The following is a 13,175-nucleotide window of genomic DNA, read 5'->3' as shown; positions in this document are numbered from 1 at the left end:
GGTTTGGAGATCCTCATTCTATTAGCTATTTGCCTACTAAATATGTGAAAAACAATGGAATGAACATAATTGTTGTTTCCATTTCATTGCATGAAACCAAAACCCTAAAAATACATAATGCTTAATCTTTGGATTGGATTTGTAATACAAAAATCTCATATTAAATGTCAAGTCATGCTAGTTCAATTTAGACCAAAAACCCTATACGCAAAATCATAAGGAAAGTGGCCTCCCTCCCTACCAGTGACAAATCATAATATTATATATAATATACAAATAAAAGAGATAAAAATGGAGTGGGGGCCTGGGACCACACTGGTTCCATGCTAGCTCCGCCCCCACTGACGGACCCAATACATGCTTACTGTGGGCAGCTGCCCACACTTAAGTGTTTTCTTCACCCATCTAGCCAAACACTTTGCCAATAAAAATAAGACACTTGGCTAATATTTTGCATGCAAAATCCCCACTCAGCACCCTAAATAAATGAAGCCTTCAAAGTTTTAGACCTCTTCTATATTGAAAATATCAAGACCCAAGGCTTGATAAACATGTGGTCCAATATATAAAGCCTTAGATTTTGGCCCAAAATCATATATTAAAAAAATTATTGAAATAGATTATGTATTATAATATATATCGTATTGCTATGAAAACCTAGACTTTGTAGGAGTCAGCTATGAAATTGTTTTTTACGCCCCCAGATGGACAAAAGGCTGGGTTCGCCATTGTCCGCCCCTGCTCCCTACCCACCTCCCCTCTCCCCTCCCTTCTCCTCGCCCCCCAACTGGTATGGCGTTATAGCTCTTTTGGGTTGTTCAGTTGGATGTGGAGCAATAGTTCTGCTTCTGACTCAGATAGAAACTTCATATGAAGATATGAATATTTTTAATCACTTGAGTTACAAGTTTCTTATTCCTTATAACAGTATAGATTAAAATTGAACCAAATAAAACATTTTAAACTTCAAATCACCCTCAGTCGACACATAGTCCTGACTCCCACTAACAATATACAATACATATCTATTATATATTCCAGAGTAAGATTTGGTGAGATTTCACCCTATCATGAATAAAACAAGTATAGTACTCTTCATCCTTCATCGACATAATAGACAACAAGAGATATCAATACTTTATAGGAAAATCCAAATTAACCAAAATAGAGGGACCCTGAGCTCTAACGTAAAAGTTAATTTAAACCAAATTTAAAATTGCAAATCACTATTGCCACAGCCCACGTGAACTAATGTTATAATCAAATGAAACCATTTACAAATGTCAAATAGGGTTTGGTCTTCCCTCAACAAGTAAAAAAATATTACGCATCGCTTTGACCGCAAGCCATGCAAGTTGCTAAAACAATTGCAGGTTAAACCTTTCTTCTTTGCTTGGACCATTTGTGATGGCAAAATATGTGATATATAATTGGAAATTATTGCATGTATGTGCACATCATGGTGGCGGCTGTGATGGTGTGGCATGTGATGATGATGATGGTGGTGGTGGTGGTGTTGACGGTGGTGATGGTGGCGGTGGCCATAGATTAGTCAGAATCAAAGCCGAAGCACTAGGAGAAACTTGACCTCAGCCATTTTCGGGTCTAGACACAAGTGTAGTTGCACATTTAAGTCATGGTTGAGCATTCACACTTGGCTCGGATAGACAACTCTCATAATCACTCTCACTATCGACTTTCCAATTTTATGATTAAATTATTCTTTTGTGTGACTTTCATTTAAGGTTTGTTTTTTTTTTCTATCACGAATAGGCTATGTATTCTTCCGAACACATCATTTTTTAAATTCAATCAATGTCATCCTTGTCCTTGTCTCGCACATCAATGTTATCCAGTGTCAAATGCATCCAAATTTTTGTTATAATTAAAGGTAATATTGTCAAATTTCTAACTTCTGTCAATTAATTTTGAAATATTCAATTAAGAAAAAAAAACTAGGAAGAAAAAGAAAAACCAGCAGCCTCCTAATCACAGCCACCTTAGCTAGCCCATCAAGCCGCCACCATCAACCACCTCTCTCTCTCTCTCCACCCACCCCCTCCCATGCAGCTCAACCCCTAAACAACCCATCAATCCACCCCATCCCAACCACAGTGCAGCCCGGCCAACCCACACAAAGCCCCACCACCTCAGGGAGATCAATCAGAGAGAAGAGTGGGGTGGGGGCGGGGCATCCTGAGTTGGTGTGTTTCGATGATATTAATGGAATTGACGTTAAGGATGACATTGATGTGCAGGATATATAAGAAGATGAGAATAACACTAATCGAATTTGAAGGATAGAGACCAAAATGATGTGTTTACAACAGTACAGGGACTATTCACGATAAATAAGAACCCTATAATGATTGTGATACCTTAATCACCTCGCTCAACAATAATTAGCCCATCCTACTCCAACATCTCTCACGATAGAAGCCAGACACGTATATGGGGGGAAATTTTTTGGTTCAGCCCTTGTCCTTATGGGTGTCACTGTCAACTCCTTTACACAGGCACTAATGTGCACAATATGAGTACTGTGTGTGCATGCTTCAAATAACCCTAGGCAAAAGATCCAAAATCCAGCTTAGAGCTGAGAGTGCCCCCCACAATCCAAGTTGGTGGAAGCTGGCGTGATAGTGATTGTTGTAAGGTTGCCATTGCTAAAAGTCGAGCTCCGTACCTCAAATTCGCAGGAGAGCGGTCCTGCATTTGTTGTATTGTTTCCATCATAATACTTATTGCCCAAATTATCTATTGGGGTCGACCACATTTTTTTTCTTCATTTGCTTGGAAGGTTGGCCACCACATGCCAACACAAGCCATGACTCAAATAGAAAATGGGAGAAGAAAATGATGTTTACTTCTCCATCTTACAACTCTCGGTTGTACAAGTGGGGGATGAAAGTAAAGAGAAAAGGTCAAGAGAGAGCATAGGACTCACCAAGAAGTGTGAAGTCCCATTTAACTCTTAGTCTAGTAGTATTTCTCTTCTCAATGCCAAAAGATCGATTGAAAGTTTGAATCGTGCCAGAAGATCGGTTGAAAGTTCGAATCATGCGAGAAGAGATATACCTAACAACTATATGATAATATGCTACACCACAATACCAGTAATACCCAAAGTTTTTTTCCTAATGGCACATGGTAAGGTGGTGGTGTTGTACGTACCTAAGGCCTCCTCCTCTAGAAGCTAGATTCTATCAATTATTGGTTGGTTCCAATTTAAGGATCAATTGCCTTCTTGGTCATCAGTAATAATACTGAGGATCTTAAACTTTTTTAAAGAAAAAAACAAAATACTTTATTCAAATCCATGCGAATCTTATCATTGTTCTATTTTGTCACATTCTTGTTTTGTCAGTTTCCAATTTGATCATTGACTTCTATCCCAGTCTCCCGGCAAATGCATTGAGCCATAGAAATTCACGGCCTACCCTAAAGTCTATTCAATAAAGCCTCGAGCCATGCAACATCCACCCCATAGGCCAACAAGAGCGAATTGACCTCTCTTTCACATAATCATATGAATTACAATATTTTTCTTCCTTTTCTTTTAACTTCAATAACCGTCTACTCCTTCTAATCTATTGAGAAGTCTTGAGATTGACTATAACTAAAGGGAAGTCAAAAGTTTAGACCCTTAGGTTGCGTTTGGTTCACGGGAAAATGGATTTGGGAATGAGAAATTATTTGCTTTCCCATGAATGGGGTAAGTAATCAAATGGAAAAACATTAGAGAAAGGAGTAAATGAGAACAAGGAATAGAAGTTGACAAAGGTCTTAAAATGCTTAAAGAACAAGGGAACATTAAGCCTGCCATATCAAAGCCAACATAAGTTTGTTCATTTCTACCAGCATAAAGAGGAGGGGCTTGTTTAGTGTTTAAATTTAACTCAAACTAATTTGGTGCACATTTCTCTTTGAACTAGACTCCAGTCATAAGATACTAACAGAAATGTATAATATTCAACTAAAAAGAATACGATCCAGTTACAAACGAAAATATTTAATCTATAGCTAGCAGACAGGTTTTCACCTCAACCCCTTCTATTTATTCCCTCTTATAAGAGATAAGGGGGGCCTGGGGGACCAATTAAGATTACAAGTACTTCAGAGAACTATATGAACCATTTCCGCTTCATTTCTCAATTCCGACAGCGACTGGAAGGGTAATGGTAGACATAGGGGTGCACATATGCACATGCATAAAGAGAGTAAGCACTTAAAAACAAACATGAGAAGGGATAAGCTTTCCTGGATTCATAGTATTGTTCGGATCTAATGCTGCTTTTATTCTTTTCATTGTCTTCAAAGCCTCCATCCCCAATTCTTGTTCCAGATACTGAAAGTGAAAAAGAGAATCGCTTTAGAATAAAGAATATACTCAGTCTTCAAGCTAAGTCCATTATTGTAATGGTCCCAACCATCAAGTTTATTTATAATTTTTGCTCTATACCAACTATCCCTTTCAATGTATGCCTGACATTAGCCAGAAACGGCAGTTCCAAAGCATAATATTCATATGACTAATATACTAATGGCTGGATTCCACATTCCAAAGCATATGACCATACCTATTTTACATTAAATGGCTAGCAAGTCCACAGATAAATTAAGTACCTTCATTTTTCCTGTACCAACGCCATGTTCACCCGTGCATGTTCCTGCTCAGTTGTCAAATACCAACTTTTAGCACCATAATTAGTCAACCATTGTGGTTTAATAATATTTGGCCAGTGGAAAACCTAAAAGAATTAACTGACTTGGGATAACATCAACTATTGGTGACTACATGTAGATATAATAGATTAACAAACTTAACATGTATAGATACCAAGAAAGAGAATCCGAAAAAGATATTTTTAATAATAGCCACTTTCCATAGCCCCTCAATAATTCATTGACTCTGAGAATAGAAAATTTCTAAATTGGGCCCCAGAATAGTTCGTACCTTCCATTGACAAGGCAGTATGGACCATAAAATGGTTTAGTCTCTGTGCTTCTTGTCGATGTTCTTCATTGTTAGGGTCAAAAAGAATCAGTGTGTGGAAGTTCCCATCACCAGCATGAGCAATAACTGTGCTGTTGTTAGGAAAAAACAAAAAAAGGCACTACAACAGTCAGTACATTTAATCGTCCAGGCTATCGGTGAACAACAATATATTTCATCATAACTTCTCTCCTGAATAATATGGGAAAACAGTCATTTGACTATAAATTACCAAATCAGTTCTGATGCATCCAGCTCTTGTTTGGACCTTGATATCAATTCTGCAAGGCACGATAGAGGAACACATACGTCCTGCACATAGTGAAAAGTAAAACATAAAAAAAAAGCACCAAAAATGTGAGGTTAACAACCCATAAACTATTTCTTCGTATTTAATATAATTCCATGTATGCAACTGAAGAGAATTAGGAAGCATAGGAAACCGTTGAAACTTTTAGGAACTTGTAATGAAAAACTTAAGTTAATTTTCAAAAGATCCACCGGGTTGCCTGAAAGGATGAAAGGTAGGAAAAGAAAACAAAGCAAGATTCTTAAGAATCCTTCCCCTTTCACACGCAATACATTCTTTTCTTCTCTACTACGCTCTTACTGAGCCAACAAGGAAAAATGCTTTTAGAGAAATGGCAGCATATAAAACATGTACAAAGCAACGAATTAAATTAATAGAACAAGAGAAAAACATCCTAGTTGTCAACCCATCTCTTCCCCCACTGATTGCTCTCAGTAGCATATTCTGAGAGCAATGTTCGAACTCATTTAAAATGTTTGGCAACTTTATATGCAGAGATAAACAAATGCACATAAAAGTCCAGAACTATAATTCAAATATACTGATATTAACTGACCGAAATCATTGCCTCGAAATTAGGCTCCATTGCAAAGCATGCCCAAAGTGCCTCCTTCCTCATCTGCATGTAACAAAAGATTTAAATATAGAGTAAGACAACAAGGACTAGTTGGATCTATCAAAGAATTCAACTATCTACGTCAGAAATATGATATCAAAACAATTTGAAATCAAGCTGCAATTAACCTGTAAGTTTGGACAATAGGTGCACCTAGGAACAAAATTCTTTCAATAGAAATGAATATGCAGCCACATATTTTATTCAGTGAAATATCAAATAGCGAGGACAAGAATCTACAAGCCAAAGCGCGGCATATGACAAAATACTTGATTTTTTACACTTGCCCCAATTTTGAAAGCCAATAAGTGATAAAGTAATAAAATCAAGTGTGATTTTTTTCGTTGAGTATAGTTCAAACAAAAGAAATTGTAAGTTCCATAAATAAAGAGCACACATAACGACTCGGTGATATTAGTAGTGGAACCATTCATTATATATTGTATTTTATTTAATGGAGTTTCCGATATGGGACTTATATTACACCATATATTGGATAAGCGTAAAGGCCCAATTCAGGCCCAATCAATCAACCCACTCTGATACCATGTTAAATTCAGAGAGACGGACCATCGGCCCACTACTAACAACACAAATATTGTCCCCAAGTTAACTACCTACAAAGCTCAGTAGGTGTGGGGTTTTATCACAAAAGGCCTTGGTGATACTAGTAGTGGAACCATTCATTATATATTGTATTTTATTTAGTCAAGTTTACGATGTGGGACTTATATTCTTCAACACATACAAAGAGAGATTTACCAACCACAAACCCACAACTGACACAAGAAAAGAATTCCATTTACTTGTTGTACACCAATCAAGTATTGAATACCTTCCAGAGTTCCCTTTTAGTTTCGGGATCATACGCAAAAACAAAGTCTGACCCATTGTGTTCAGAAGCAATATTCTTAACTATAAGGGTTTGTTCACGGGAATATGCCTCTGAAAAACAGAAAGAAAAGAAATCGCGAATCACAAGAAGTAGAGAAGGCATCTTAATAACTTTTTTTGTAAAATGAAATGTCAATGTTGACTTGATGGGAAGAGGGGCAGGGGTTCAACAAAATAAAGCCTGTGGTCACAATGAAAATACTATTTCTTGGTTCCTTGCAGAGCATACTAATCTAGCTCTTCTAGTGCAATTGATCGTAGAAATTTGGCATCCACTTAGACATGAATATTCTCTCTTGTTTCCCTCTTTTTTCTTTCTCTTTCCCCATATTTTTTTCTCCAGGAAACTGGTACAGCCAGGGCCGATTAAAGAATCAGCAGTTGATCCAAGAGGCAATTACAGACCTTTACCTACTAAGATAATCAACTGCTTTTTTCAACGCCTATATAATAGGATTAAGTCAGTTAGAAACTAGAGCATGAACTGCCGGATTCCACCTTAATGTTCCCTGTGTGTCAAATCATTTGTAAATTTCATGACTTCGTCATATATCGAGAGAGGCAAAAACGAAATAGTTTTTTGACATCGGATGCAGTTAGTTCAGTTGTAGAAATGTTCTCCTTTTAGAAATATATTTAGCCAAAAATAAATAAAAACAGTACATGACAGCCAAGACAGAAAAAGAAGAGACCCTATTTCACCTGTGCCTATAAATTCAAACATTAAAGTCGGAGTTTCAGGCAAACTCTTCCCATTAGCAATGTTGATGGCCCTCACTTGAACCTCATCCAGTAGTTCAACCCTTGACACCTAATGATTATGAAGAGGAAATCTATGAAGAATTTAAAACGTGAATGCATATATGTAAGCAGCTAAAGCTCTACCTGTATTCCAGACAGCATAGTAGCAATAGCAACATCTGCAGCATCCTTAACTGTAGGAAAATTACACATAGCAACCTGCAAATTTCTGTAACAATTAATAATGGAATGCTATATAAAAGTACTTTTAAACATAATTGTAAGTGAGGATAATGTAACTGCAAGAATTAATCAACTGAGACAAAAATTTCTCCTGGAAGGGAGAAATCATAATATTAACGAATATCATAGGAGAGGTCCAAAGAGAGGTCACAATTTTTCAGAAAAATGAAGTTTTTAGATATAATAGAAGACCTATCAGCATACCACTGAATATTGTGGAATTTTTTGAAGCCGTAAAGTGACTTCTGTTATTACACCAAGAGTTCCTTCACTACCAATCACCAGGCGGGTTAAATCATACCTATGACATGCATATTTTATAAGGCTCACAACATGACTGAGTTTCCAAGAATCTCCTAGAAGATAAACCACATCTCTATTTATAAAAAAATTAAAACGAACCCTGCAGCACTCTTCCGAGCACGAGATGCAGTCTTAACAACATCTCCATTTGCAAGAACTACCTGGAAGATAAACAACATAAGAAAACAGAATAACACATGTGATCCAAGCTGTTTGTTCATTGTCCAGTAGCTTTAATGAAAGGAGAAAATCCTGATCATCTGTTTGTTCATTGTTAATGTTGTGGTATTTATTATTCAAGGAGGCTGGGTGATTCCAGAAGGGTGTTATTCACTGCTTTGTGAAAATATTGCTACTTTTCGTAAAGGAAAGAAGGCTAAAGCGTGGTTGGGTTGCTGCAGGATGGCTTTTTTGTGGGTAGTATGGATGGAGAGGAATAGAAGGATTTTTCACAGTAATAAGGGGTGGGGTAGAAGAGCTTTCGGAGAGGGTGAGATTTTTTTTCTTCACTTTGGGCTTCTGCTTCATCAGAGTTCAGGGACCTTTCGCTCTCTTCTATTCAGACTATTCTGCTGTACTGGAAGGCATCTATTGGATAACTCCTCAGTTATATTTTCGTTTGGGATTCTTCACTCTCTTATTCATGCTAGATTGTAAGGAAGCTTTTGGTTAGTTTCTTTATTGTGATCAGTTGTATTTTGTTTGTTGGTGGACTCCTTGTTCACTTTCTTGTACTCTTTTAATTTTTCTATTTGTTTCTTCTCAAAAATAAAAAGTGTTTCAAGCATTAGTAAAAATAATCAAACCTTGAGACTGATGACATTATCACGCATGGTTCCATACCTACATGCTAAAAACAAAATCATTAAAATGAATAGTAAACCAGACAAAAGAAGCTAAAATTTACATGCTAAGACCCCAAACATAAGATTAAAGAAAAGAAATATTACTACTACAGAATGAGTAGCTTGAACGTTAAGTCAGAGAGAGAGAGAGAGAGAGAGAGGCCCAGGGCACGTAAAAGAGGTCCTAAATAAAGTGGACAGCAGGGCGGCTAATGTTTGGGGGAGACATGTGACAAAATCTACCATTCATCTTCAAAATTTACCAGATCTCATTGATGTTATTATGACTTTCTTGTAAAACACGTATTTATGCCTAAGTAATGATAAAGGAAATCACATGACACGTATCAACAAGAACAGGTAGAGCTAGGGTGACAGCATCATAGGAGCTTAAACCAATAACTTCAATAAGACACTGAATTAGGTTCTAATTTAAAGAGTTTCTTTATATAAAAGGTTAAAGCTCAGTCAAAGGCCTTGTATATTAGCACTGAAAAAGTTAAAATGCATTTATTCAATTAAGTTTAATTACACTAGTAAATAATCAGAAAGCAATCTCACACGTAATGAGTCAAAGGATATTGAGTCGATCACAAAATTAAAAGCTAAAAGAGCAGAATAACTACCTAACAGCTAAGGATCCGGAGCAGCGTGTAGCACACATTCCTCCAATTGTTGCACCAAGCCCTGCTAGTCAACAATGGTGAAATACATGAAAGTGGAAATAGCACATTTACTTAAGAGAGAAAAAGGACACCTTATGGAGGAATGAAATACATCAAAACATTATCTTTACCTTAAAAAAAAACATAAAAACATAGTATGGTACTTAGTTACTCTCACCGCATTCAAGTGAAAATGATGTTCAAAAGCTAAGACATAAAATTCTAGTAACTTAAGGAGTTTCTCCTCAAATTTCATGCATATAACTCAAATGGCTATGCGTAAACACCAAAAAGTAGCACTTTTAAACAAAAGCTTTCAAGCTCATTGAAAATGCATGTTAAACATGAATGAGGAAACTGATGATAACACATACCTTGATGATGGAAACAAAACAATGTTCCAGGTAAGGTTTTTTGGTTAGCTCAAATATCAAGTAAACACAACTATATTGTAAATTTGTAATTATTTGACCTTCGTGGTTTGGTTCCAACTTGGCCTTAGAAAGAGAAGGTACTAGGGTCAACATATGAGTATGAGTAGGTTACTCATTTAAAGCAAATTTAAACTGTGTATATAACCAATTCATATAGATTAACAACCTCCAAATACATGCACTAAGAACCAGAATGCTTTGACACATGCATTGCATTCATACAGCTTCTGATGCCATGTTTTATACATAATGCACCACTAGCATGCATTTGAAAAGAAAAGAAAAAAATTCTTCAAACAGTGTATCAAATAAACTTGAAAAACAATTAATACATCCCATGGATAGATTACAGTGTTTGATATGACCAATAACCATTACCCAAAAAGAAAAAACAAACTAACCTGGATCCAGGGGAAAGAATAGACCATAAGGCTCCAGGTATTCATTAAGCTCCATCCACCCAACCCCAGGCTCAACAACCACATCCATGTCCTCAACATGTAATGCTTTAACACGCTAAAATTTGAAAAAATTGGGGAATATAAGCATGACAGCAGAAAAGAAAATTGTCCGCAGAGGGATATGAATTAGACACATTCATAATTTAAGCTAGTCTATAAACTTTGCTGCTAATCCCAATATTAGAAGGAAATATGTGATGTATGTTACACAGACAGTATTGATTCCAGATCTGCATATGTTCAAAACTGAAGAAAACTTGGAACTTTATTAGGATCATGCACTGAAGCAACAAGTTGAGAGACGTAAAAGTTAATCATTTTACAATCTTGCTAGTTGCATACTGAACCTCAAGTTACAAAAGGCAGTTACCATTTATGAGCTTTACTTATTGCGAAAAATCAGGACTGACAGTAGACGAATTGGCAGGTGAAGAATATTTTAATTGTGAAAAATAAAAGTTTTTATACTAAATCACACTCGGTGCATATACATACATTCATTAATGACATGTCTATGCAAACACCTCCATTGGGAGACAAGGTGTGACCCTCAAGTGATGTAGCTCCACCATATGGTACAATGGGTACCTGATTTACATAAAAAGCAAAAGCAGTTAGTATTTTTAAGGTAAATTTAATTGTCCAACACCAGTGAAGTTAGAAAACAAAATACATGAGATCAAATGTGTGCTTCTTCACGTATTGTTTTCAATCACAAATTTCATGTGAGAATTATATTCACTACATTATTGGCTTCACAATCCCAAGAGAAAAGTGAACTTTTAAACATTCAAAAGCATAACAAGTAGCACGGATTAAAAGAAAACCAAGAGGGTAGAAAATCATTAACTCTATGAAGGAAGGAGAATTTCAGACCTTATGCTTGTCACATGACTTGACTATCTTAGAAACTTGCTCTTCAGACCTGAAAATTATGAATCATTTGTGGTGAAGATTGGAATTACATACATAATAATATTTAGACGGCATATTTTCCTGTGAAAACTATCATCACATGTTGAAGAGTCTTCAATCTTAAGTTGACAGAACCACCAAGGGAAAACAAAAGAAACATAAAGGAAAATCTTTATGGCATTGAAGTGGAGGTGAAGCACGACTCTCACCTAGGGAAAACAACCACGTCAGGAATATTAACTGCTTTGTGAAAGCTGTTTTGTGGTTTTCCATGGTTATACCTCTCCTCATAATCCAGTGTCATATTATCCTACACAACCAGATACCATTATCAATAATATCATAAACCCATCTTTAAAAAAGCAGGGATTTTCAAACTGAAGAAAGAAAACAATGAATTGAACAGATTGCCAAATTGGGTAAATGCAATACTTGACAAATAGCCTTCAATTCATCAATAAGCTCTCGTGGGACTTCCTTGTGCGAGCCTTTAACCAAAAAATCGGCGCTATTGGACCAAAGACAGAGTCTTTAAATAACTATTTAAACAAAATAACACAAATGTGATTGAAATGAAAGAAAGTTACCGAGAATCGACACTGGGAGCTTCACAGAGTGATGGGTCTGATTGGAGATGGAGGGCAAGTGATCCAGCTGAGACTGCGAGAGCGATTGGAAGCAGCGAGCTCGACCAGAATAGAAATGGGTGTTTTGTGCTCTCAGAGTTTGTGGTTGTCTGAGTTCTGACAAGCTTGCGGGACACTGAGGTTCGTAGAGCCAAGGAGTTGAAGAAGCACTTTGAGGAACAGCGTAGGCGAGAGAACCACGACGACATTGCCATGGTGGATGTTAGAGAGAGAGAGAGAGAGAGAATGGGCGGTGTTCGAGTGTTTGATCAAATGCTTGGTGATTACATTATATGAATTTGATAGAACAGACGACGAACTAGACTTTGTTAACCGACCACTGAGCTCAATGCAAAGATGTCAAAACACTTGGATTTTAGCGTGGTAGGAGGGCCACTAACAGTAACATTTTATTATAAAAGTGACAAATGAATCCAATCACTGTGACAAATGAACGTCTAATTACTCTATTATTTTATTGTAACAGTAACATTTGGATTTTAGCATTGTAGCTTTTAACATTTTCTACTTAATTTTACAGTCACTGTGACAAATGAATGTCTAATTACTCTATTATTTTATTATAAAAGTGAATAAGGTTAAAACAAATTTTTAAGAAGTAAAAGATTATTTTGTTTTTCAAACTCAATTTTGAACCGTCTTTGAACAAAGTTGAACCCTAAAATTGGGAGAAATTATTGTATGATATTTGAGTACAAACGCATGATGATGTAATGCGGTGTAAAAATATAGGTGAAAGAAAGGGTTAATATTTTCCACTTCTAAAAAATAATATCATGTTATAAAACTAAAGGAGAAAATGTAGAAAGAAGTGATATGCTAAAGATAAAGTTTCACCATATTTATTGTACTTTCATTTTTTGTATAGCCACTTATTTATAGGCTTACAAGATAGGAGATTGAATACCGTCATTTACAATATACATATAGGTTACAAGCATTAATTACAAATATTTAGTGCATAGGTTACATAAAATTTAAGGGGTGGAATACTAAGAGGTATTGTGGTCATCCACAAACTCATCCATTTACAATACTCCCCCTTCAGAGCCGGCCCTGGGTAATCTGAGGCCCAGGGCAAAAATCTAAAGTGTGCCCTAAATAA

General features: G+C 36.3%; 1 protein-coding gene across 3 annotated transcripts; it reads right to left on the bottom strand.

Annotated features, from left to right (window-relative positions):
* Positions 1-3,945: 3,945 nt before the first annotated feature.
* Positions 3,946-12,383, bottom strand: LOC110748824 (D-lactate dehydrogenase [cytochrome], mitochondrial-like). 3 transcript variants are annotated; one of them, XM_021948789.2, is made up of 18 exons: positions 12,011-12,383; positions 11,856-11,931; positions 11,633-11,733; positions 11,385-11,433; positions 11,004-11,096; positions 10,449-10,563; positions 9,575-9,635; positions 8,910-8,946; positions 8,203-8,264; positions 8,005-8,101; positions 7,702-7,776; positions 7,519-7,627; positions 6,758-6,867; positions 5,863-5,925; positions 5,229-5,308; positions 4,958-5,088; positions 4,627-4,670; positions 3,946-4,348 (listed from the first exon to the last, which is right to left on the bottom strand). In XM_021948789.2, exons 1-18 carry the CDS (start codon positions 12,262-12,264, stop codon positions 4,229-4,231), a joined length of 1,677 nt encoding a protein of 558 aa, XP_021804481.2. In that variant the 5' UTR covers positions 12,265-12,383; the 3' UTR covers positions 3,946-4,228. The 3 variants fall into 3 exon arrangements, with proteins under 3 accessions (XP_021804481.2, XP_021804482.2, XP_088100325.1); XM_021948790.2 differs by lacking the exons at positions 6,758-6,867; positions 7,519-7,627 and having other exon boundaries at positions 12,011-12,382; XM_088244199.1 differs by lacking the exons at positions 8,005-8,101; positions 8,203-8,264 and having other exon boundaries at positions 12,011-12,382.
* Between the last annotated feature and the right edge of the window lie 792 nt (positions 12,384-13,175).

Source organism: Prunus avium, chromosome 7 (assembly GCF_965620075.1).
Source record: "Prunus avium chromosome 7, drPruAviu1.hap1.1, whole genome shotgun sequence".
NCBI lineage: Eukaryota > Viridiplantae > Streptophyta > Magnoliopsida > Rosales > Rosaceae > Prunus > Prunus avium.
Note: the sequence above shows the minus strand (reverse complement) of the source record. Positions and strands in the feature narration are given on the sequence as shown.